This window comes from Pipra filicauda, unplaced genomic scaffold (assembly GCF_003945595.2).
Source record: "Pipra filicauda isolate LSUMZ 115617 unplaced genomic scaffold, ASM394559v2 scaffold42_size3861933_pilon, whole genome shotgun sequence".
Lineage (NCBI taxonomy): Eukaryota > Metazoa > Chordata > Aves > Passeriformes > Pipridae > Pipra > Pipra filicauda.
Window position 1 is genome coordinate 1,741,061 of NW_024104565.1, and position 27,571 is coordinate 1,768,631.

Sequence of the window (27,571 nt, forward strand, 5' to 3'; positions counted from 1 at the left end):
TGCTAAAACCTGCCTCTTCATGCTACAGTAGCCTCTTTGCCTACTCATCATGTAGGGGCCTTGTTCTGAGGCATCTCCAGAGACAAGTGTTTTAACATTTTTACAAAATGCCATCACGCTTTGCTCACAGAGCTGTAAGGAACACAGGTTATGCCTATGGGTACTGCTCCCTGGCCATATGATAGCTAAAACCAACACACGCCTTCTGCTCTAGCACTACATCTAGCTCAAGTAGTTAAAATTTGCTTAGGATTAAAAAGTTTTGAGCCCAATTCTCTGTAAGTCCCCATGAGGAGAGGTTAAAAGCTTAAATGTGTCTTTCAGGCAACAGAACTCATGAAAGAGCATCAGAAAAATGCTGTAGTTAGAAGTTAAAATGCAGTTTTTTACTTAATGGACAAAATGGGAACTTTACTAGACATCTTGAGATGATGTCCAGTGAGCTGATGCCCCTATCTCTATATGCACCATCTCACTGGGTGCACTGCAGTCACCATCACTAGACACCCCAACACCACATTTCTCAGGCAGTACTATATCTCATTTGTGTTTGCAACTAAGTGCCTGTCTCAGTAGGCCTCTAGTAACAGTGGTTTGGTCTTGCAAAAGACATTTTATTAATTTTGTTGGCATCATTCAGAAGCTGTTGGCAAGAGCAATTAAGGAGTCAAGAGACAGACCAACTTTGTTTTTCTAAATTGTCTCATGATTTGTGTAATATGGGCTCAAAATTTCTAGATCTTGAACTTAGCCAATACAATATATTTACAGCAAGGAGCCACAACAGCTTGAGCAAGCCATCAGGTGAGGCTGTAACATGTGTTTCCTCCTTCTGGACAACACTGGCTGGTTTCTAGCCTCTAGCAGACTCTCACGGAGCCATTCAAAGAATTCATCTGGATTCACACTTCAGCTACTCATTTCTGTGAGTCTTGCTCTCCTTTCACTGTTTTATGTCTTGGAAACACTTAGAGGTTAGCCTTCTCCTTTCTTCATCTACCCTGCTATCAAATACACACATTGATCACATGACAACTAAAATTCATACACATGAAGCCACTTAATATGTAAACAGTCATATCTAACTCAGGAGCAGCTGTCTTCCAGAATGCGACCTTCATCTGATCAAAATAATTTTTGTTGGGAAACATTTTAAAGCAACACTACAAAAATGACTGTTTTTTTTACCAAGTCCCAGGACTCACAAGTTGGGAATTCTCTCACCCAGTTTTCTATGTCTACCACAGAAACGTTATCATGCCCCATCTGTGGAATATGCCCCATTTCTGGAAGTGTTCAAGACCAGGTTGGATAGGGCTTTGAGCAACCTGGTCTAGCGGAAGGTGTCCTTGCCGATGGCAGGGAGGTTGGAGCTAGATGATCTTTAAGGTACTTTTCAACCCAAACCATTCTATGATTCTATGATTGAGCAACCATCCATCCATAGTAAACAAGAGGAGACTGTAAAGGGAGCATCAAGCCATTACAGCCTGGAGGTCTGTCTCATGACAGATGAATCTAACTAATAGTGTCTCTCATATAACTACATGGAAGACATACATCCTTCTGTTAAGGAGGTAGTTGAAGTTCACTGCTGCTATTTTTGATCCTGGAGGCAACATACAGTATTATCCTAGTCCAATAAAGTTGGAGACAATGCCCTTCTTCAGATCATGATAAAGTTAATCAGTATACCATGATAAAGGTTGTGTCAGGATGTGAGACAAAGGGCAGACTGTCTTCAAGTCTGGCTGATTGTGTAGCTTACAACGCTTCACCAAAGGACACATGTTACAAAATCACAATTAATGTAATTTAATTTTCCCATCTGTTACACTGTATTTTAAGACTAATTATTTTACTACCAGGTCAAATGAAACACATCAGAAGTTCTAAAGATGGGCGCTACCAGTTGGCTACCTTGACCACCCAACAGATGTTAATTTCAGTGTGGAAAAAACCCCAAAGTACAAAAAAAGAAAGAAAAAAAAACAAAACAAAAAGCAAAACAAAACCCCAAAAACAACAACAACAAAAACCCTACAAAGAAACCCTGAACAACAAAACAAAACTAAGAAGCATACCAACAGAAACAAACCAAAAAACCAACCCTAACCTTCCTCAAGTCAAACATTTAATTTGGAGTTTTTAATTAATTTACTCAATATAGTGCTGTATTATTTTCTGTAGAAAATTATTTTCTACTTCCAGATATCAAAAAAAAGGAAGTAATACAGTCTGAACATCCTTTCTGTTCCTGTTCTTAAACATAGATCACCTTCTTCTCATTAGCACATCTTAGTCAAATAGCTGACTATTTTGCATTCTTCTCACATTACTCCACCTTTGAAATAAAAGATAGGATTGGAAAAGCAGGAGAAGAAAATTTCAAGCAGTTAAACACTGCCACTTAAAATAAAATGATAAAGGACAGTAGTGTTATTATTGATGCTGTACTTAGCATATAGTCTGAAATCCAGAGTCTTTGGGTGGCAGTGAAGTATGTATAAGAAACTTAACATCATTACCCAAAGAACCCAAAATAAAGTCTTTCAGTGGAGCTCCTTCTCATATAACTCACACCTACAAAACTCCTGCATATAAACCAAATACCTGCAGCAGCCTATTTCCAATGTAGGGACAAAATGATAGCCGTGAGTAATCACACCCTTTCTGCAAACCACGACCTCATGGAGTTTGACTTCACTGTCATGGTTACAGAACTGATGCCATCAGAAGGAATTCAGAAGCGCTCCTGTGCACCTCTAAAGTACCAGTTGCGTGCTAGTCTATAGCCAGTTCAAAGGAACTTCGAATTCAAAGTATAATACACTGTTAAACAAAAAATCAAGTTATTTTTAACTGGCTACTTTTCTTACAAATATACAAAGTCTTAAGATTTGAAGCCCTTATAGAAATCAGCCTGGACACACACATGTTAATGAGGAAGACTCCTATAATCTCTGCTCCTCCAGATTCTCACAAGCCTTTTCTATTTCCACCTACAGATTTTCTCAAATGGGAGATGTTTCAGGAACACCTGAGATGCTAATCAAGTCTCAGACATGAAACTGCATGAACACACACGCAGAGGCAGGTGGAAGGAAGGGAATAAGATCAAAGTCAGGCACTCCCTTTCCCTCCCTGGGAAAGAAAAAAAAAAGATAAGAGAGGAAGATCCATGCTGCTCCTGTCTCACGTTTCTGTTGTTTTCCACTTTTAAAAGATTTCAGTTGTCAAAGTAGTTTTCAGCACAAACTACATCCAATGCACCCCGAAACAGCTGACTTCCACAAGACCCCTTGTAGATGAAACAACTGTTCACCTAGCTCCCAGGGTAACATACAGGATCACTGGAGTTTCGGGGGTTGGAGGGTATATTTTGAGGGGGGTCATTTTGTTCTTTTGCTTGTTTGTGGTTTGGGTTTTTTTACACTGTGGCACACAAAAGAGCGAAGACTCCCTTTGCCAATGAAATGGTACATCAACAAAGTAGATTCAGGGGATGACTACTAACTGGAAAATGTTTCACATCGGAGTCTGACTTCTTGCTAACAGGTCATTTTCTTTAGTAAAACATCCACTTTAAAGTGATACTCAAAGAGGGCTGGGCTATGTATCACATTTGTGTTTGGATTGCTCAGGTCTGTTCTTACACTAAGCGGAAACAATTACACGGGTTAGGGAGCACTAGAGCTAAGGAAGTGTGGGTTTCCTGTAATGTCATGTCTTGATTCTCAGGTGTCCAAATAAAGCCCTTTCCTTTTCAAGAATATATAGGAAGGTATAACAACTTATCTGTGTGTATCCTCTACAATTTCATAAAGAAGGAAGTTCTTACCTTCAGTGAAGATACTCAGGGGGTCTGTAAGTTTTGTAAAAATAGGCAGCTAAATTCTACAGTTAAAATCACGCTCTCTGGCCAATTTCAAGCTAGAATTAAAGAAGTTAGCATGCCAGAAGACACACACAGAGACAAAATTTTCTGCCAAACATTTTTAGCTTGTCATTTTAGCTTAATAATGGAAACAAATACACTTAATGCCTTAAAAACACAGCCAACCCTGATCTAATTACAGTCCAAACTACTATCGGCCAGAAAAGCTGCTTTCGGGATTTATATTTGAATGAGTTCAGCAAGCTGTCCTGAGCTTGGAGAAAGTGTTTATGCCCATAAAAATAATGTGCTCCTGCTCGGCTTTTAAGTACATTGTAGCACCAGATCAGAAGACTTTCTGCAGTGGAAGAGGACCCTTTTAAAACTGGTAGCAGCAAATCAGTGCTCAGGTAGCCCCAAACCCTCTTTTTTCCCCCCCAAATCAAAAGCCTGAGCTTCAGAGGACTCCCCATGCATTGTCATGATTGCATGTAATCACTCTTTGTCAAACCTACATTACCAGATTTCTTCAAAACTCTTATTACGCATTCTAAAACATGTTAGCACACCACATTAGCCACAAGCTGCAAGGAATGCACATTTCTTTAATATTTTCTCTTATCGATGAACAAGAAAACAAAGCAAATAAAGAGTAAGCATAATCAAAGTGACAGGTGGATTCTGAAAATCACTTCAGGCTACAGCTAATAATAGAATACCCAGTTTCAAATTAAAAGTTTGGATGAGGAGTCTGGCACCCTGAAATGTGAAAGAAACACTAGTGCTTTTCTAAGAGCTGGTCAGGCTGAGTGAGCATGCCAAAATACAGGAGCAGCATGAGAATTTTTTCATGCAGTAATTGGCCTGAATCCAAGCTCGTGGATAGATTTTTTTCCTCCAAGTAAAGCTGGGCTCCACATATATGCAACCTCCAAAGGCAAGATTTTCTCCAGCAAACCAAGTCAAAGCATTCTCTGTCTAGCTCAGAAAAGGCACTGGCTGGCACAGGGTCCTTCCAGTCAGCACAAGGTGGTATCATCAGCTCCTTCCCACCAACCTTCGCTTAGTGCTAGCCTTCTTAATCATTCAAAAGGCAAATGCAAGCAGAGTTTAAAGTTCACCTCACCAATTTTGGGATATCTCCAGAATGAGCACATGTTTAAACATTAGAAATTCCTCCAGAACTGCAGCAAAAGCACTTTCCACCCCTACACACCCCTGTTTACTGAACTTCACTGTCACAGCAACAGCTTAGGAAATGTCTGACTCTCTCCGCTGATGGAGGGCTTAAGAAAGCTCGGGCCATTTAAGAGGTCTCTATCTGCTGGTTGAAAGACAACATAAAGGACTGGGAGAGGGAGAGCTGTTTTCTGAAAATAAAGAAAAGAGTTGAGATTTTTCTAAAGCACCTACATTTGTGCTTTAGAGGATCCCATCTTCTCATTATTGCCCAAAGCTACCAAATAGGTACTTTCAATACTTCTCAAATTCTTCCAAACCCAGATGGTTTGGAAGATGGTTAGGAAGAGAGAAGATGGAGCAACCCCCTCAAGCGCATCTTCACAGCTTGTAGAAGATATGTGTAAAGTACACTGTACCCATTTTCCTCCCACAGGCAGGTAGCTCAGATAAAGCACAAATGGTTCAGTTCTGCACACATGGTGCCAAGCACAGGAGTCAGGACACTAATAAATCCTACATTTGTAATAAGCAGTGCCATAACAAGAGTTCTCAGGATAAAATCCACTGAATATGGAACAGATGCAGCAGCCATTGCCTGGTCATTTCAGCACAGCAGAATACAGGCATCCGGGTAGCACTTTATGACCAGGAAAGAGTCTAACATAAGCTTCCTAACTAGCCTATGGAATAGGCTAGTTAGTTAATAGAGAGTTAAAAGAAGGTAGCAGAACCCATTGCCACTCATTAAAATCAAATATAGTCACTATTCCTTTGTTTAAAATACCCACTACCTACAGTTGCATGCAGGAGATAAGCTGTGCCAAGAGTACTTCTACGTTTATTCTGCTTCAAAAATGCTGAAGATGCTTCATATAACGCCTTTGGCAACTACCACTGAATAAAGACAAGCCAAGTCATAAGATACTTTGTAACATAAAAATATTCAAAACCAAAATACACAAATTTGCAATACCATTTTCCAATGCTGAAGGATTAAACAATTATGTACTTAATTAGAAAAATTAGGACGTGAGTTTCACCTTGTTTCAACACAAACCAGAATTTATTTTCTACTGTGGTTTCTGATGTAGATCTGGACAACTATTTATGCAATTACACTAAGGAAAGCAGGCTAATTTTTAAGTTCCTTCATGTTGTCGTTCTTAACGAACAAACAAAAAATACACATAGACAAAAAATAACTACTTTTTATCACTGAAAATCCATGTATTCACTCAAATAGGGAATACTCATGTGAAATCCTGAAATTCTTCAGATAGAGCCAAAGAAGAAGCAACAGCTGGTTGAGCTCCCAATCTAAAGAGATTCCAAATATACAAAAAAACAAGCTGTAGTTAAAAATTACCTATCCCTTGGTATACGCAGCTTGGTGGCTTATGTTACATATGCTTTCAACCTGGCAATTTGGTTTAGGTGATAACAGTTGTTTCGAGCACTGGGCCAAAGTTTTACATCAGAGCATTTTCACATTGCCCTACAGGCCAAGGCAATGGTACTTGTCTCGTTCAAAATTTTTAATCACAGAAAACCACTCTGGCCTTCTTTTAACATTTTGTTTTATAGCAAGTCAGCTTGGACCTTTACTTCTGCATTTCTCCAAACAAGCTCCTACTCACGCAAGTAGTCAGTCCACCGTGCACTTGGCATTCCACTCCCAGCCACCCTGGCCTGTTTGGAGCTACAGGCAAAACCCTCACTGCTGCTTTCTTGTGGGCTGGTTCTCTTCCACCTTTTGATGGTTATAGCCCTTTGATTTAAGCCCTAAAGCAATTTCAGTTATTTGATGCTTTCCCACAATATCTTCTTCTCTTCCCCCTCAAAATATGCCCCAAGAACAGCCAAGTTCCCACAATTCCCTGGGAAATAAAAAGCAGCTCAGTTTACTGCAGAAAAAAAAAAAACTATGGGAATAAGACACCAGCAGTCCTAGCAACGGGCATGTGGGACTGAAGTGCCTAGGTACATAGTGATCCATGCTGCTTACGAGTACACCAGGCCCAGGAGCCCAAGCTAGTGCATCTGCTCTGCATCTGACTGTGTTTTACATGCAAGGTTATCTTGCACACAGAATAAACACGTCAACTGAACACGAATTAATTTGTACACTACAAGACTGCCACCCTGCAGAAGTTTGCAGTTCACAAGGAAGTTTGTTTTTGAAAAGAGTGAAGCGCTCCACATTTAGGAAACAGGAATTACAAATACTGAATTGATACTACAATTAAACACAGCCTAAATAGTTGACTGATTCCAATAACCTTACAATAGGATCTTACCATGAAATATATGTGTGACGTTGAGCAAGTTGTAAAGTGATAGTTTCCATCTCTGACGTGGAGGAAATACTTAGCTAGCCCTTAGTGCTGAAGCTTTGTTCATTAACCTTTGAGCACTTCAGACTGACTGTGTTTCAGAATTAAAGCAATGTAAATATTTATCTGGGAAACAGGAAGAATAAAATTCTGTAAGAGTCAAATGAAAACTAACCTTAGTTTTAAAAATTGGTCTTCCAGTTAGCTAACTGTCCTCAATCGCACAGCCTCAATGTTACATTAACAGGCTTCTTCCTTTTTAATTGCATATAACTTTTCTTGTGATGTATTTAATAATGGCAGTTAAATGGATCATTAGGATTGGAAATGTTCATCTTTTTGGATACAAAAAGTTTTGTTTTCAAAGCTGCCATTAGCCTGCTGATAGTTTTCTTTAAGGCACCATTAACACAGCAGCAGTCAAGACTGGCTTACATTGCTGCAAAGAAATTATTATCTGTCAAGTTTAAGCCTTTTTCTCTTACCTACATGAATCTTTGCAGAAAGCTTTGCAGGTCAGGTAGTTATGAAGATGCAACCAGAAAAGTCATCAGCTCCAGTACTTCCTTTTATCCTGTGTTACCTGCCACTGAACTTCCATGACAAAGTGATAGGAGAGAGTTGCATTGCCAGCTTCTGAAGGAATACTGGATCAGATACAGTGCTCGAGCTCTTACCATCTTTTCTCCTTTTAACACCTCCAGCCAGCCTCCAGTCCTTAGGAGGACTGCAGTTCCTCCAAACAACATTCATGGGCTCTGGGTTTAGCCTGTCCCTCTTCTCCCCTCCCTTCTCCACCTTGTATGGCTACTCTGCCTTTTACAGCTATTTCATCCTTAGCAACAAAGAGTCTGTAGCAAGCAAAATCTTTCAGCATATCAGACTGTTATGAGGAAAATAAAATAAGAAACATTATTTCAGAAACTGACATTCAAATGGGTTATATGGCTGAACAAAGACTTCAAAAAAATGAGTCTTTACATAAAAACTAAATTAATGGTGTGACACACACCTTCTCAAGGCTCCACATGGCCACTCTGGTTATGATAACTCAGCTGGGTCTGCACCAAGATCTTTAAAAGCTCAGTCTCCAACACATGTTAACATACCTCACAGCCTTACATTACAGCCTGTGATCCAGACCTGGAGCTCTCCCTGCAAGGACAAATTTCTCACATTTGCCCCCAACAACCTTAAGAAGCACTCAGGACCAAAGGCCAGCGTAAGAACATATCCAAAAGCAAGGATATGTACGAACATATCCAGTGTAAGAACATAACCGCTCACAGGCAAGCCAGTGCAAGAAGCCAAACTCTTCTGAGTGCTCAGGCCCCAGGAACACCCCCATGGCCTGCCATGAGAGCCCCTGGGACCATGAGACCCTGCCCCAGCCATGTCCCAGCAGGGCCAGCTCCTCACAGCTCATCCACAGGCCTTGCTGAGCCAGACCCACATCAGGGCTCAGCCTTGGCTCAGCCACAGGGAGATGCCCAGAGCTGGGGCTGCCCTGGTGCCCCTGGCTGCCTGCTCTTGGCTGGGTGTGGGACAGACCCTGGCTGCCATTCCCTGGCCCAGGCAACTCACATGGAACAGGAGCAGCACGAGCACACTGGGTGACCAGCAGCAAGGCCCAGGGCTGCACACTGCACCTGAGCCCCACACAGCACTGCCGGACTGCTCCATAAAACCTGACAATGAAGAGCAGTATCTTTCACCAAATACCATTTTTGCAGCCAGTGGCAGAGACAACCTCAGCTGAATTTCAGCAAGAAACACTTCCCACCCAGCACCAGGCAGCCAGCCAGAGGGTCACAACTGGTGTCTCCCAGCATTCAGTACTGGGGCTGGTCCTCTTCACTATCTTCAGTGATGATCTGGACAAGGGGATTGAGTGCTCCCTCAGTCAGTTTGCAGACAACACCAAGTTGTATAGGAGTGTTGATCTGCTGGAGGGTAGGAAAGCTCTGCAGAGGGATCTGGGCAGGCTAGATGGGCTGAGTGCAATTGTATGAAGTTCAATAAGGCTATGTGCTGGGTACTGCCCTTAGGTCACAACAATCTTATGCAGTGCTACAGGCTGGGGGAAGAGAGGCTGGAAAGCTGCTTGGCAGAAAAGAACCTGGGGTGCTGGTCAACAGGCAGCTGAACATGAGCCAGCAGTGTGCTCAGTTGGCCAATGGCATCCTGGCCTGTATCAGCATCAATGTGGCCAGTGGGACAAGGGAAGTGATTATCCCCTTGTACTTAGCTCTGGTGAGGTCACGCCTCAAGTACTGTGGTCAGTTTTGAGCTCCTCACTTTAAGAAGGACATTGAGGTGCTGGAACGAGTCCAGAGGAGGGCAATGGAGCTGGTGAAGGGTCTGGAGCACAAGTCTGCTGAGGAGCAGCCGGGGGAGCTGGGTTGTTTAGCTTGGAAGAAGTGGCCTCATGTTGCACCAGGGGAGGTTGAGATTGGGTATTAAGAAAAATTTCTTCACTGAAAGGGTTGTCAATCACTAAAACAGGCTGCCCAGGGAAGGAGTTGAGTCACCATTCCTGGAAGTATTTAGACGTGTAGATGTGGCACTTCAGGACACGGTTTAGTGGCAGACTTGGCAGTGCTAGGTTAATGTTCCGGACTTAATGTTCTTAAAGGTCTTTTCCAACCTAAACGATTCTATGATTTTATCACCATCCTCCTTTCTCAAAGGTGCCCAGGTTTTCCTTCCCTCACTGACAGCCAGTCTCACCAGCAGTACTACTGCTCTGCAGCCATGTTGTGACCAGAAGTCAGCTTCAGCATCACTGCTGCTCCATGCTGAGTATTACAAGATTTGAAAAGGGAGTGCTTGTAAATTAGGAGAGAGGAGAGAAGAGATCACATCCTTTTCTTTCAGCTTTCACTCTGTGTCTCGTTTCCTGCAACATCTCAAACACTAAGCCAGAGTAATGCCGAACAAGCACAACTTCTCATATATTGATTTTCCTCCTATAACACACACCTTCTGCTTGCTATTATTCTTCTCCTCAGCCTACAGCAAGCAAAGACTCATCTATAGCAGCAGAGCTGAAAGCCAACTGCTCTGTGCACAGCTACCCCGCGAGTCAGTCTTTGCTAACTCACAGATGGCTTCCCTTCTTTTTGCCTTGTCTATATATGTCTCTAGGTATTTTGTCTTCTAAGGCAAGAAATTCCCAGGCTAGGCTTTCATGCAACTTTCTTAATGTTGATTTGCTAACTGACCATTTGAAAAGCAAAAGCAAAACCAAAACCCACATAAACCTGGATGACTGTTAAAAGAAACAATCATGCAACATGAAAAACAAGCCACTGTGGAAGGAGAGAGTCAGACACACTCTAACTTCGCTGCTTTTATGCTTAGCACTGCAGCTGTGAAAATGAGAAGAGAAGAAACACGCTTTTTCAAGGCATAGCCAGCCAGTCTGTCACAGTGTTTCAGAAGTACATCTCCAGTGCTCCTGTTCAGCACTGTGAAAATAATTGCAAGTATAGTTCAGGTTTTGCTTTTTTGTAAAGTCAAAAAGTCAAAAGGATGAGAAAATAGTGGTATTCTGTAATAACAGCAGATGCCATAATCTGACAGGGTGAACAGGTCATTTTGACAGTAATGTTGAAAGACTGCAATTTTCTCACACTAACTGTTGGTACCATAGGAGGAGTACTAAAATTAAATAAGCGTTTAGTTGGGTTTGGTGAGTGGAAAATTGCCTCTATTAAAAATTTGCCTCACAACATGCCTTCAGGAGGTATAGAGTGCAGAACATCAACTCAAAACTGCCTATTATTTCATTTTTTCTGTAGCTTGTACCTCTGACATTTAGACGTGGTAGCTCCTGTTCCATGAGAAACTCCTTATGGCCTTAAACAATTTATTTTACTGAATGCCTATCATCCCAGAAAATTCTGAGGAAAAGTGATTTACAATGACCATTTCACCTCCTGGTGTTAGGTTTGGAGTGAGGGGGCGACTGCACAAGCATACCTGAAGACACATGGCCAGATTAGACCTACAAGTTGCAAAAAACACTGAACGAATGTTTCAGAAGCATTTCGGTACATCATGTGTCTCAGAATTAAATGTACAGACATCCTTACTAATTGTAGAAATACCAGCAGTTGTTGACAGTGATCGTATTACTTCTCCCTCTAATCCATATCCAGTGGACTCTCCACCGCTTTAAACGCTATTCAAACAATTTTTCCTAAAACACAAAATTCCGGCTCTCACTTGTCTGAAGAGCAACATCTAGAGCACAGGAAGCAGACTCAGAACAAACTATTGTCAGTCTCATTGTCCTACAACCCCTGACTTCTAAAGTTCTCTCTTTCAGTACTGTGAATATTTCTGTGAGTCTTTAGCGGAGAAAGACAGAAGGAGACAGAGGGCACAGGAAGAAAGCAAGTCAGAAGAATAATTACCTATACTTATCAAATTGGCATAAGCAAGCTAGCAGAATTTGGGCAAGGAGACATATACCCACACATCTGGATTTGAAGTACACACTAGTGCAAGAAATAACCTGGAGACAAGGCAGGCAGCCTACTTTACATTTTCCACATGCCATCTCTACCTTAGTTCTGCCTCTCCAGGTCCACCCAACTCTTCATTTTCTTCTTTTCTTCTCCAGTCTCTTCCTATGTGGCCCCGATAACCCAACACTTCCGTTCGGTTCAGAGGCAATGGATATCCTTCTACTGCCTATTGCAGAGATGGACAGAAGCAAGCTCTGGAGGAGAGAGGTGTATTTGTTCTCCACTAGTCAAAGGCATGATATTTATGACAACACAGAACTTGCTGGCACAGGACTTGAACTCCACTTGTTGTCACTGGAAAAGTAGGTAGAGAAAGGGTGGGAAAATCCCCATTTCCTCAGAGTCCTGTCAACAACTGCAGCTTTTGCACTTGCTAGGAAATGGTTTCCAAATGAGTTACCAACCACTCCATCCTCTCAAGCACTTAAATTTCAGAGCAGTTCTCAAGGCAGGACATGTGTCCTTGTGGTATGCCTCCTAAGAGGGTAAATTAACCTAGAGCCACCAGCAGTAAAAGCAGAGATGTAGCCAGCAGGTGGGGGAGTGTGCAAAATACAAGGTGGAGCAGCAAGTTCTCTGGGATTCACGTCATTGCTGCTAAATGACGAAAACCAAGCATCACCTGAAATACAAGAGCAAATGTCACAAGATTCTGAATTTTGAGAACTCTACACCTCATGGTGCCCATAACTTTGATGATAAAATTCAATCCCCTGCTACAATGGCTGCAGCTCTCTAACATCTTTAGCACAGCACAGAAAAAAATCCACTGGCAAGATGACATGATTACAGTGAAAAGATTTTTTGATACCAAAATACCTGTTTCCCCAAAACCAACTGCCACTCATAGTAGAGCACACCAAGCATTCTATTCAGCCATAGGGCTAATAAAAAAAATCTCTGCTCATTATGCAGACAAAGTAAAGAACTTTGCACTCTGCAACTGCAGTGTCATTAGTAAGCATAGAGAAGAAACTGATATACAGTCAGACTTCATTTAGCCTTCTTTAGTACTAATACTGGTATTTTACTGTTTTCATAGCTGAACTATCAAAACAACTTTAGCTGATCCAAATATATCCAGAACATGCTGGTTAAGGAATTGCTGTCTAATTTGTACATCTCTACAGAAGTCTAAAGGAATCACTAGAGTATGAAATTGCTAAATGAAGAAGAGGCATTGATCACAGACTATACTGAGCAGAGGAAGAAAGAAGCATTCAGCACTTCCTAACCATACCCATAACATGGATCCAATCTCAACAACAAGACATTTGTTAAAAATCAAGTACTGTCTCCAAAATAAATACCTTGTGTTCTTGATATAAAAATAGGGCATGTTAAGTCTATGCCTGGATGTCACTTCTATTAAGCAAAACACTCCAAAGCAGATAGGAAGGACATATCATGTTTTTTGTCATCCTCCATTTTCACAGCGAGCAGAAATAGTTTGGTATTAGCAAATACATGTTGTACACTAAATCACTGTTATATAGTCACCCTTAAAAGGCACAGAACTTAAGCCATCAAGAGTTTTCTAAATGTCGCTTCTTTGAGGATTATGCCAGTGGAATGACTTCCCACATAGGAGTCATAGGACATCCCTACTTCTGGCTGATTCACAAGAGCACGTTGCTCTCCATCTCCAAGTAACAGAAATCCAGCTGACTACTTCCCTGCAATTTGTACATAATTCTGCACACAGGGAGAATGTAATAGCAACTAGGACAATGGCATACCAGGTCAAATTTGACAGACTGATTACTTTTTTGTAAGAATGGAGACGGAAAAATCCCTAAAGAATATACTCTGAAAAAAATTTGATCAAACAGGATCAACACCAGGTCCTCTGCACTCTGGAAATTTAGGCTAAAGAGCAGTGCAATTAAGTAGGTTTGCCTCCTGAGGCACTTCAAGGATTAATTACTCCATCAGATTGTTTGAAAGAACACAAGGAAAGAGCACATGATATAATGAGGCTTCTAAATGGCTCTCCTCACCTCAGTTCCAGCAGCCCTGTAAAAACAGTCTGTTAGTCTCCAGTATTGATTTTCTCTACTCTGAGAAGCTGTGTGTAAATTGACTTCTGCAATAAAAGTCATACAGTATGGATACATCAAACATCTGACACACTCAGGGTCTTCTCATTGCATTTTTGTCTTGCCAGCCAATTAAAGTGTTATTGGTCAGAATAGGAGACAGTTTTCAATTGTCAATATTTCTTTAGTCAGAAGTATTACGTCCTTTCTGATTTAACATGGGAGACAAGAAGTCTGCTTTCTGGGGCTTTAGAGGGAAATGTTTTATTGAGCGGTATCAAAACAAGTGCTCTTGCATCCTGCAGAATCTACAAGGAACATAATCTTCTTCTTGAAGAAGTTGAGTCTGCAAGAGATCTAGATTGCTTTCATGGTTTGTAACAAGTCATTCCTTCAAATGTTGCCTGGGCACAGCAGTGTGCTCCACACACTGATGACTGCTAGACCTCTCCCTCCCCCAAGATACTTGTTTTGAGCAGCAGACAGGCCAGGGACTGGCACTCAGTGCATTTTGGCTCTGGTCCACTGATGTCAAGAAATATCAGCAGGAGTTCTAACATGCTTTAAAGCAGACACTCCTCTTCCCCAGGGGCCAGAGACACCACTTGGCTACACCGGCAAGTCCCAGTACTGCAAAATATGGAAAAGTGCCTGAGGGATCTTTAAAATGAATTTGCAAACAACTCCAGATCCAGGAGGTGGGATAATCTGCCATGACTATCCCACCAAGGATGACAAACCCTGGGAGAAGGGAGCTAAAGACTGTATGGGACCCCTGTTTGATTCCAGTGCTGCTTCTCACTGTCAGATTCCCAGAAATGTATTTTGACACATTGTCCTACCTCCTTCCACTTGCTACGTTCAATGCACTACAAACTACTAGCAGAGAGTAAGAGCTAACAATTCTAATATCAAATGTAGCCATTACATACTTTAAGGTGAAATCCAAAAAAATTGGAGAGCAAAAAATGCTCAGAGACATTGAAAAAGAAGGCAGAAAGTTTGTTTAGGTGTTGGCTTTTACAGTCTCCAAATTATAAGTGAAACATTGATATCTTGCTTCCTCGTATAAATGCATTCTCTGGTTATCAGAATTACTTCTAGACACTAAAGTAAACCTTATGTGTAAGAGTTTGGGTTTGATAAACAAATAGCAGCTAGATACCTATAAGCAAGTTGATTAAATCTTTAGCTAAGCAGACTAGTAAACTAGTACTACAGCAACAGCTGAAGTAAGAGCTGAGATGCTTCTGGCTGCCAGTGAGCCAGTTACCACCAGTGCTCCTCCCCACACCAGTTTCTGCACTCAGAGAGAATTCAGTTTTCAATATTAACATAATCCAAATTTTAGGGGCTTTTGTTAGCTTTTTAAGTAAGAAGACTATGCAGTTTTACCTCAACATGCCTAAAAGAGAATTTGACCATAAGACTAAAATGGCATGATTACTGCTAGCATAACAAAAAAAAAAAAAGACACAGTAATATATTCCAGAACATTTGGACTTCTTTTCTGACAAAACAAGTGCACTATGTGCTTCAGGTACTATCTTCAAAATGTAAAGCAAACAACTGTAAAGGCTTAGGGCATTCTTCGCGTTTAAAGTAAATGTGTCGAAATGTTACATATCAGTCACCTAAAGTAGAACAAACTGTTTCTACCATGCTGGAATTAATTTAGATATCTGCTTCAAAGAGGTTATCATTCAAGTGCTAAAATAAGTTAGGATCTTAAGCCACTAACATATATTTTCCAAGTACTGCTAAATTAATTCCATGAAATATTAGTGAGCATATTTCTCCCAGAGTCTGCAGTCATCTACTCAAAATACTGCAGTAGTAACTGAACTATAGCAGAATCACTGTCTTAATACTTCTGCCCCTCGACTGTGGTCATCACTTGAGCCCAGTGACGCCCAGAGTAAGGACAGGTAGCAAAGTGCATTAACAATCTGTTTAAACTTCACCTCAGAGTGAAAGTCCAGGCAAGCTCATTCCAAGCAAGTATTGATCTTCTGTCTATGTCTTTCTGCATTTTATGGAAGGGGTGGGAAAGTGACTAGTGTCTAAAAGGTTTAAAACATATACTTAAATATATGAAATAATGTGGAAACAAACATCATATAACTGAGTTACTCAATTTAAAAAATTATATCAAATGTAAAGAGCTTATCTGCAAATGAGAAGGAAGACCATGTGACCTAGGAGATCCTTCCCATTTCTGTGTTCTAGAAAGTAATCCTATTAAGACAGTCTGCTAAGAGGATTTTCATTAGGCATTGATTGTGCCATCATTTGCATTTATGAAGTCCAACACAGAGGACTGAAGTGTGTGATCCCTTTGCTGGGAGCACATTTAGAATGGTAAACTCTTCTCAGTCACCACTGAAGTGTCACCTGTAGACTAGCGCCACTGCACAAAGTAGTCATTTATTTATTTACCATTATGCCACTAAATTAATGCTATCTTCTGTACTAGTTTTGCTTTACAGGCTGAACAGTAATACATTGAATTAATTATCTACAAGCATTCTAATAATTAAAGACATATAGTGCATGTATAGTTATGATTTTTCTCTAGATTTAGATCCACTAGATCTATGCTACTGATAAATATCACATGGATTGAAAAGATACAAGACGCCTTCTGGGCCTGCAATCTGTGTGTTCCCCAAAAATAGTTTAAGATGCCATGTTGAACTGGTTCCGAGAATAGATACCATGCTCCCAGGGTGGGGGGAGTGGTGGTGTAGTGGTGAGGTAACAGTTCTGCCATTCAAATGTGATCCTCAGAATTAAATACTTATCACTTCAAAGAAGATTTGATTTGTTACAGTGTATACCTCTGCCCAAACAATTCCTTGTTCCAAGAAAATCTTCAACAGGCTAAATTTATTCTACCCTTTGAAATACAGTCATACAGTATGGAGTGCTGTATGGACTGCCTACAATTAAGATTTTATCCCCCTTCTCCAGCATTAGTAAGTTCTAGAAATCTTGACTTCCATAATTCCACATTCCACGGGGAGAAACAGCAAAAGAAACTGCTAATGTTTTATAACAGGCAGCCAAAAGTTGCAGTGACAAAGATGGATAGCCATGTCTAACCTACTCAATTTATGCTGTCAAATAGAAGTTTCTGGAGTTAGATGTAAGACAGGGAGAAATGAGAATTTAGCTTTCGAATACTGCAGGCAAGACACCTGGCTGCTGAAAGAATGGATTGATATTGCTGCTGCTGCTTTATCACCTGTGGTGACAAGAGACAAGGTGACCATAACTCAGACTGAATCAGGTTAGAGATGGGATAGCACTTATTTTTTTTTTTCTATCAGCATCTCCTGCACTGTCAGGATACTGTACACATTATGTACAGTAATATGCACTACAAAATTGTATAGGGTGTTTTGGCTGGGCTTGGGGCCAAGTACAGTGTAAGTGGCTGCACATAAGCTGTTCTAAAGGGAGAACTATACGAACGCAAACAGGAGCTCAGCCAGCCTTTGCAAAGCATGAATCAATAGAGAATTAGTTTAGGGTTTTCATGAGACTAAACTATCACAGTACTTGTTCTAGTTGAAGTAAGACTTCATTTCGCATCTTTTTATTTAGATATAACACCTATTTAGAAACATTCCCTATGCCTTACAAGAAGAGTAAAACGTGCCATGAAATACTTATTTTCCTCATTTAAACGGGGTTATTTTTGTTTTAGGCATTTGCTTCCATAGCACAGGTTAGATCAGCTAATGCAAATCTATGAGAATAAGGAGAGATCCCACTCTAACACAGGAGTACAAGGGAACAACGGCCCCTAAGTCAGCCCAGCACCCTCAACAAAGCGCAGCATAACCCACTCTCAGCTATGTGTGGATAGATCATCCATGTTGTAGTTTAATTGTACTACAAGTACAGATACATCCAAGGTAGACTCGAGTCCAAAAGCAATATAATGAGTTTGTGTGATGAACTTCAATGGGAGAAGGAGGTAGATTAATGACCAGTTCCCCCTCTTTCCCTTCAGCTGTACATTCACTGCATGATTTGTAGCATAGTTTACCATTTATTTTTTCTATCCACAGTTTTTCCATTGTATTCATGTTCTCCCTTCCACCCTCTCTTCTCCCTTCTTACCCTGGATAATCAAGTACTGGCACTAGGTAAAGCAATTTGCCCAAAGGCATAAGAGTCTTTATAGCCAAAAAGATTGGAAGATACTGTTCATAAGAAGTACAATTATAAAATCTTAAGTGATGTAAGCAATCAATTATTTATTCACCTTATTATAAAACAACCACACCTACTGCTTCAGCAAAGAGACCAGTTGAATCTTGAACAGAGAGGGAAAGGACAAAAAAATTGCTATGGAATAGCTTATGAAAGATAATTTGTGTTGTGAAGCCTTAAATTGGAAGCGAAGAACATTGCTGCTGGTTCAGATAAAACAATGAACCATGACCAATGCAGAAATGACATCTAGACTATACAAAGATCAAGTAGTAGAAAAAATCATTTTCTTGGAATCATAGAATGGTTTCGGTTGGAAAGGATCTTAAAAATCATCTAGTTTCAATCCCCTGCCATGGGCAGGAACACCTTCCACTACACCAGGTTGCTCAGAGCCCCATCCAACCTGGTCTTGAACGCTTCCAGGAATAGGGAGTCCACAACTTCTCTAGGTAACCTGTTCCAGTGCCCCACCACCCTTACAGTAATTAAATTTCTTCCTAATATCTAATCTATACCTGCCCTCAGTCAGTTTAAGACAATTGCCCCTTGTCCTCTCACTACATGCCCCTGTAAAAAGTCCCTGTCCAGCTTTCTTGTAGGCCCCCTCTAAGGTCTTCCTGTAGCCTTCTTCTCCAGATTGAACAATCCCAACCCTTCTCAGTCTGTCTTCACAGGAGAGATGCTCCAGCCCTCTGATTATCTTCGTGGCTCTCATCTGGACTCTCTCCAACAGGTCCCTGTCCTTCTTATGTTAGGGGACCCAGAGCTGGAAACAGTACTCCAGGTGGGGTCTCACAAGACTGGAGTAAATGGGGAAGAACTGCCTCCCTCGACCTGCTGGCCACACTGCTTTTAATGTGACCTAGGATGCTGTTGGCTTACTGGGCTGCAAGTGCACATTCCTAGGTCATGTTGAGCTTCTCATCAATCAACACCTCCAAGCCCTTCTACTCAGAGTTTTCTCAATTCATTCTCCACCAAGCCTGTGTTTGTGCTTGGAAATGCACTTGACTGATGAACTTCTCTCTTCTTGAATTCCTTTGAGATGTGCAAATTTTGCATGTAAAAAGAAGGAAAGTAGCTGAATGGTGGTACCTTTCCTACTAGAGTCTTTAGAACTTAACACGAGAGTTTAAGAAGTGCATTTAGAAATAAAAGACTTTGACTTCATCACAATCAGATGATGGCACCCCACAGGTATTTAAGCCACTCCTCCGAAAGCAACAGCACACATTTTACAAGGTTTGTTTTATGACAACATGCATTTCTTTAAGCTTCCGATTTTCTGTTCTTAGGATTCAAATACCTTTCTTTGGTTGCCACATGACAGAATAAGCCTTTGCTACACCTGTGTTGCCTGCAACTTTGTAGGTCCCTGATCACAGCAGCTCTTCAACTGACACAGGTATGTTGAGCAGCATCCCTGCCATCAAGAGAGTGCTCCAAAGTTCATGCCATACAACACAGAGATCTGACACCTGCATTAGTTGTCCAAAAGACAACTATATATTATATCTAGAATATATATTATAGATATAAAATAATATATAATCCAAATACATTTATAAGCAATTTGATGGACCTCCAAGTACTTCACTCCAACGCATCTAGACTGTAATAATCTCCTGAAGAAATAAACCCTTTATTATGTGTCCTACTGACTTGCATCTTTTTAGAGGGGTGACAATCTCTCCAGTTCTCAGCCTCTTTCCACTTTTGATCAATTCAGAAAAGAGTCCAAACACAATTACCATTTCTGAGATCTTAGTACAAATTAGAAGTCTATTCAAAGAGTCAGACAGTAGGCAAAAGTTTGTTTCTGTAGTGTTTTATTCAGTGGATTTTCTTACCAAATGCCTTTCTGAGAAATGAATAATGAATTTCAAATATTATCTTACTAGAGTCTGAAGCATAAGTAGTACCTGATCACACCTCAAGCCCACATCACAACATGGCAGTCTTAGCAGCATGCTGACCAGGCTGTTTTGGAAAGAGCAGAATTTGGGGATGGAAATGTTTGGCCCTGAAGTCCTTGCACCATTTTAGCCACCATTTTTCCAACCCCAAAACAGAATGGATCACTGGTAACCATGTCAACTGTCTCAGACACAGGATCTGCACGGCAATCTTGTGACCCATGAGCAAGTGGGCTGGAGAAGATGGTCCATAGTGTGCCAAAGGACAGTGCCCCATACAAATATAGTCCCAAACAGTAGTGGAGAAAGAGCCACAAAACAAGTTCACCAAATCACAAGCAATGCATGCTTGGATGCAAATGCAGAGGAACTTTATTCAGCATATGCAGCACTGCTCCTGGTAGACCTCCCATCAGTCTGCAACTGTATTTAAAATATATTTTAAATATATCCAGTATTTAAAATATATTTTGAAAATACAGTCAATTTGTTTAGAACTTAGGGTTGACTAGAACCCCTCTTGCAAAAATCCATCCTTTTCAGAAAGCCTCATACAAGACAGACAGCTCACCTTCCTCCCAACTCTCAGTCCAACTTTTAGACCTTGCCACTAGCTTTTGACCACTGCAGCCAAGACATTTGTGCAGCAGGAAAAGAAATGGAAGGCTAGGAGATTTTACTTCTGTGATCATTCTTTCCAGCCTAAATAAGGGCCTTCCTCTTGTCTTCTCCTGTCTAGCAACCACCAGCTCAAATTGAAGTGTGCACAGACCAATAGACTTTCTGGAGCTATATTACGGACAAGCGGTCACTGTTAGCATATCCCAGCAGCTTCAGGAGGATGGCCAAAGAGGGTGTTCTCCAGCACTGCAGTCACAGAGCACCCAGGGGAAGAGAGCTCTCAATCCATGCAGTACTGATTTAAATTGTTCCCTTTTCTCAGTCTGGCATGGATTTGTACTCCTAAAGGAAATGCCTGAAGAGCCTTCATGGGCAGCTCTTCCAACTATATTTTCTTGCACAGTGAATTTTTAAATAGAATCCCAGGACATTTCCATTTCTGAAATGGAAGAGGAGTATGTTTGGATGTAACACCCTCTTACTTCCAGACCAACATCATATCCTTTGACAAGTACTGATTTCTGTAGACATACTCTAATAAAATAGTTTATTACTCAGCAAAGGTTAGCAATATCTATTATCTCATATTAGAAAGTAAGTCTAATATTCAGCTTCTAGAGTGCAGAATCTAAGGGCCCATTTGACTTGCACATGCAAATCTCTACATTAAAAAATATTCAGCAACAAACCCATAGTACAAACAAAATCTTTCTTCATTGCTATGCAAAATCTGTGTGCCATTTATAGCAAATGTTACAACCGTGAGTACATAGGACCCCAGAGAACAGAAATTCACCTGCAAAGTTGAATGACTTCTGGGGACAAATCCAGTGGTCTCTTTTTCCATATATAAAGTTGTACAAGTTTGGCAGGTGCACACAACGTAGATCATACATCTGGAAAACTAGACTGTCATCACTTTCGTGCTGAACTACAAGTTGCAAACCATTAGGGAATGAACAGTGATGATGTAAGTTGTTCTCTGCAGCATTATTTTGCAATTCTTAACCAATAATGGACTTAGCCCAAAACACAAAGCATCTGTGGAGAAACTATTTTTAGAAACAAGATACCTAGTAAAGGTCAACACTGAAGTCAGTCCAAATCCTGCAATTAAGACACTGCATTTTCAATATACTAACCTGTGACCACAACCTGTTTCAGCATTCATAGAAACCAGAACAAACGGGTTGTAAAACTTTTCTTTTAATGAAGCAATCACAGAAACAAACAGCCAGATTGACAATCACCTGAAGCACTTGACCTGAGTACATTAGCCTGAAGGTTTTGGTGCCCAACAAATCCTGCTTAAGTCTCTCTGGTCCTATTAAAGTTTCCTACCTTGGTAACCCTTTACCATTCAGGCTGTTTTTTATCCCTGAAGTCTGTGGAAGTAACCTTTCTAAAGCTGATCTTGGTATCATATAACTGTGGTCTGCATTAAAAATAGTCTCAAATAGCTCCTTCTAAACCACTCCCTCCAACACCATTATATTGCTTGGCATCCAATTTTTAAAACTGGAAGTGTATCAGTAAAGACAAGATCCACTAGAAAAAGAACATAAACAAACCTGTCTCATTATTTCCCAACCTCATTTCCTAAACTTTGTCATCAAGCCAAGAGGGGCTTATAGCCGACTTGAGAGACTCTGAATACATATTTAGCTTCAAATAAAGGGAGTGTTTCTGCAAGTATCCACTTATTGATGAATCTCAGCATAATAGGAAAGATTATTTAAATGGAAAACAGTGAACAGGCACTACATTTATGCAGTCCCACAGAGAGACACTCAAGTCTTCTTGCAGACTTTCAGAGCACCACAATGCAAGTGCCTTTTACTTATATCTGCTCTTCCCAGGAATAAAGTACATTGCTCCTTAGAAACAGAGCTCTGAACCAGAATAGCAATGAAACACTGACACTGGTTAGCTCTTCCAGGATTAACAATTTGATGGCTATTTCTGACATTATGAAAGACTTCAGATTGTTTCAGAATTTAAGTGCCATTGCACTGGGAAGTTATAGTAGATCTTCCACAGAAGTTAAAGTGAGCAACTCCCAACCCCCTCCCCCCTGCACACAACCTGCCCTCAGACAGGGTTATTAACTGTCTGTATAGGTGATTAAATTTCAGTCTGAGAGCTAGATCTCTAAGCCTAAAAGTAATTCAAGCAGATTCAGGGAAAGCATCTTGCATTAAATTGCTGTTGTCTTTAATCACTACACTCATCATGCATCTTCAACTTTATTCTGATAGCATATTAATTGCTTGACCTTTTCACTACCATCATCTGTGCTGGCACTGGATAAAGTTCATGCATAATAGCAAAGAAGAGCAGAAGATGACAAACATTTTGCCCTCAGCCTTCAAAGCTAAAAGCATTTTCATCTTTTGTGTCAAACCATTTTTCCCCCAAGAGTTACCTCAGAAACCAAATCGTCAAAAAAGTTTTATGCAACCATAAACGGTTCCCACCTTAATGAAGAGCCCTCCTTTTAAAGCAGATCTTTTTCTATTTTAGTTGGAGGCAAAAACTGCAATAAGGAAAAGAATGAAAGGTCTTCCTTCAACAAGCCTATGATTTGAATACTGTGAAGAGCAGCAAAAATTCCTCTGGGCTTTGGTTTCGTCCTATGTATTGCACTCTCTTATAAACAGAGCGATTATGCCTGTATGTCAAAAGTACACAGCCCAAAAAGGCCTGGTGCTTTTGAACAGCGAGAGTCAAACCAGAGGATGGATCCAGCAGACTAGACACTAACTACATTATGAGCTTGCGCAGACACCAAATCATCAGTTCACACAAACAACTGTAAACACTCCTGACCTCAGAGAAATCCTTGCAGCCTACAGGCTATGTGGCCAAATAAGTCATGAGACTGGAGAGGCAAATCACACCAAGACAGAGTAAGAACTGTTTATTTTTATTATTTTTAACTAGAGTCTCCATTTGTATCTTTCCTTCCCATAGCTCATGGATGTGAATAGTTAAGGAAGTCTAACTTGCCACATGCACATTTCTTATGCATGCTTCTAACAAATTGGCTGATAAACTGGTTTTGAGATTAAAGAAGTCTCTTTAAACATTTGTATTACGTGTGTGCTAGATATTCCATGCAGGTTATTTACGTTTTCACATCCACTCAAGACATCCACACCTCAAGGACTGTCAAGCTCTTGCCTTCCTAGCTCCAGAATGCCCAGGAGCCCTGGTGTGAGATATTGGCTCCAGAGATGCTAGCTGCAAAATTCACATTTGGCTTCAACAAATCTCACTTCAGAAGTCTCTAATAAAAGTGAATTAGATTACTGATGGGAAAAGTATGTGCAAACGTCAGGTCAGCCTTAACATTTTGATCCTTTATAACAGTAAACACCTGAGGTGGAAGAGAGGTAGGATCTCCTGGGGACTAGAAGGTCTACATTTTTCAATGAAGCTTTGACAAAACGATGTACTGGTACTTCCTTTACTTACAACTTTGTTATCTCTATAAGAACAACAACAGTTGCCATTCCTTTGAACAAACTTGAAACATCGTTCTGCTCACCTGTCCTCTACAAAAGAGAATTCATTCTGGCAACACTCTTTGCCCAGAGTAACAGAAAAATAGGTTTGATACCTATAAATTAGGTACATACAACCCCCCAGTGTTTTCGATTCTCGCCCTAATGATCTTCGAACTGCTCACTGAAATTTCCTGGCCAGTATCTACTCCGCTTCTATCAGTCAGGGTAATGAAAAACCACGGTCCAGAGGGGACCGTATCCACATCGGAGTCCTTCCTCCACAATAGCCATCTCCGCACAGCCCCCGCGCAGCTCCCGCTCCCTCCTCCTCCCCCTGCGCCCGCCGCACACCGCTGCCCACTCCGGCCCGCCGGCCGCCCCGGCGCTCGCCCAGCCCCGAGTCTAACGGAGACCGAAGCCCGCCCGGCCCCGAGCCCCGGTCCGCCCTGCCCTGGAGGGCTGCAGAGACAGCGGCTCCCGGCCAAACACGCCGCGGGCGCACCGCTCGCCCCCCTCGGAGAAGAAGGGCCGCTCCGTGCCCGGCCGTGCGGTAGCCACCGCCCGTCCCCATAGGGCGGTCCCCTCCCATTCAGCTCGGGAGGGTACGGGGGACACCCCTTCTGCAGGACGGGGAACGCCTTCCCCCCGTTCCCTGCGGCAGGGCACCACGGAGGCGCGGGGCGGCGGCAGGGAGGGGGCGGCGGGCCAGGAATGTCATTTGGAGGTGGCGGTGACAGCGTTCCCCTGCCCACCGCCGAAAGGCGAGTCGGGGCGGGAGGAGGATGCCGGGGGCGAGGAAGGCAGCGGCGGGCGAGGGGACTGCGGCGACAGCAACCGCGCCGGGGACCCCGAGACCCCGGCCCCGCACCTCGCAGCCGTAGAGCTGCCCCAGCTGCTCCACGATCCACTCCTCCAGCACCAGCCGCTTCCGCAGCTCCTTCCGATCGTATTTCACCGTCACTTTCCCCTGCTGGTGGCGCCGCTGCTGGACCTGCACCACCGCCGCCGCCGCCGACACCGAGTCCTCCCGGGAGGTGCTGCCGGAGGAGCCGCCGCTCCCGCCGCCGGCGCGGGGGCTCTGGAAGAAAACGCGGTTCCCGCCGCCGCCTCCCGCCGCTGCCTCGCTGCCCCCGGTCACCACCGACATGCTCCGCTCCGCCGCGGCTCCCGCCGAGCCCAAAGGCGCCCGCCCGCCGCTACCGCCGGGCCGCCGCAGCCGCCGCCTGTGCGTGTGCTCCGCTCCCCCGCACCTGCCGCTTAAAGCCTCGCATGGCTCGGCGGCGCAGCGGCCCCGCCGCCGGGGGGTGGGCCCGCACCGGCGGGGGCGGGGACAGACCAGGGGCGGGGCGGGGCGGCTCGATTAGGCTCGGCTTTACGTTGCTGGGCTCGGCTTGGTTCGTCTCGCTCGACGCCTCTGCACGGCGGAGCGCAACGTGGAGCACCCCGAGCGAGCCGCGGTGCCGGCGGCGCAGCCTTTGGGCCGCCCCCGGTCCTAGCGAGGCGTGGGTGGCCGCTCCTCGCCGCCGGCGGAGGCGGAACGGCGTGCCCGCGGCAGGGCGCTCCCCGGGAACTTCGGCTTGCTGGGTGGTTTGTGGCTTTTTTTTTTAAAAAAAAAAAAAAAAAATGCAGTGTTCCTCCGTCATACACACTACGTTTATAAATACTGCATACCTGCAGCATTAGGATGCTGAATGCGATCGTTTTCTTCTCTTCGTGAGGAGTGTGTGTGTGAATGATTCCAGGACAGTGAACACAAACAGCAAATATTGCGAGCTATCAGCAGTCAGTGTAACGATTAGCCATAGAATCATAGAATCAACCGTGTTGGAAAAGACCTCCGAGATCATCAAATCCAACACTGCTGTGGTTACTAGACCATGGCACTAAGTGCCACATCCAGTCTCATCTTAAAAACGTTTAGAGATGGTGAATCCACCACCTCCTTGGGCAGCTCATTCCAAGTTTGGATTACTCTCTCTGTAAAAAATTTCTTCCTAATATCCAACCTAAACCTCCCCTGGCACAGCTTAAGACCGTGCCCTCTTGTCCTGCTGCTGGTCACCTGGGAGAAGCACCTCAATATCCTTCCTGAACTGAGGGGACCAGAGCTGGACCCAGTACTCCAGGTGTGGCCTCACCAATGCAGAGTACAGGGGAAGAATCACTTCCCTGGTCCTGCTGGCCTCATTGTTCCTGATCCAGGCCAGGATGCCATTGGCCTTCTTGGTCACCTGGGCACACTGCTGGCTCATGTACAGCTTCCTGTCAATCCAAACTCCCAGGTCCCTTTCTTCTCTCCAGCCACTCTGTCCCCAACCTGTAGCACTGCATGGGGTTGTTGTGGCCACAGTGCAGGACCCGGCACTTGGCCTTGTTGAACCTCATCCCGTTGGAATCAGACCATCTCTCCAGCTTGTCCAGGTCCCTCTGCAGAGCCCTCCTCCCTTCCAGCAGATCAACATTCCCCCTAACTTAGTGTCATCTGCAAATTTGCTAATGGTGGACTCAATCCCCACATCCAGATCATCAATAAAGATATTAAAGATATTAAACAGGACTGCCATGTGGTGATGGCACATGGTGATGGTGATGGTTTTTTCTAAAATGCACAGGTTAGCCTGTGCTTTCAGCTTCTTGTATCTCAGGAGGCACTGAGTGAAATCACCGATGGCCCATCATACTCACCAAAATGTTCCTATGACTGCAAGTAAGCAACCAACATTAACACAGGCACTGTTTAGGGACCCCAGGCCACCCCTTTTAGTGAAGAGGTCTGCCTGCGAGAAGGGGCAGAAGCCAACCTCCTGCATGTGCAGGCCTGAGACTAGAAGTACCTGGTGTCCCAAAGCTTGGATATGGCTGTAGGAATCATCCTCTGTACACACTGACCTGGGAGTGGATGTCTTGGGTCATCAAGGGGCGGAGGGGAAGAAGGCATGGATCACCAGCCATAATTACCTGGGCGTGTCTGCTTCAGTCAGATCCTTGCTGATGTTTGGCATGGCCATCTAGCAGTGGCATCTCAGCCTCTTCTGCTTTCTGCACTTGACACACCACTGAGCAAGAAGCTAGCATGAGGCATTTGAGCCTCATCAAGCTATTTAGGTAAAACTCAGCTTGTGCTGCTAAAGGGATCATAATCTAATATGATAAAATCTTATTATTGGTCTTGAAAAGCTATTATAGCTTTTAGATTTTCATCTAAAAAAGCACCAGTCCATCAAAGCAAAGCATATAGAGTTAAGCTCCTTACCTGTATGTAGGGACCACATGATTTTCAGATATACTGAGCAACTGCAACTAGGAATCAGTATAGATCACACTTGAAGCTT

General features: G+C 42.8%; 1 protein-coding gene across 2 annotated transcripts in view; it reads right to left on the reverse strand.

Annotated features, from left to right (window-relative positions):
- Positions 1-25,524, reverse strand: part of PPP1R14C (protein phosphatase 1 regulatory inhibitor subunit 14C) — a 53,638-nt gene extending 28,114 nt beyond the window's left edge. Inside the window, exon 1 of one of the 2 annotated variants that reach the window (XR_003543157.2) lies at positions 25,108-25,524. Coding sequence is in view for 1 of the 2 variants with exons in the window: in XM_027733868.2 (XP_027589669.1) it covers positions 25,108-25,386 (279 nt within the window). In the remaining variant the exon portion in view is untranslated. The remainder of the gene's footprint in view (positions 1-25,107) is intronic. The other variant, XM_027733868.2, reaches the window with a different exon arrangement.
- Positions 25,525-27,571: the final 2,047 nt, after the last annotated feature.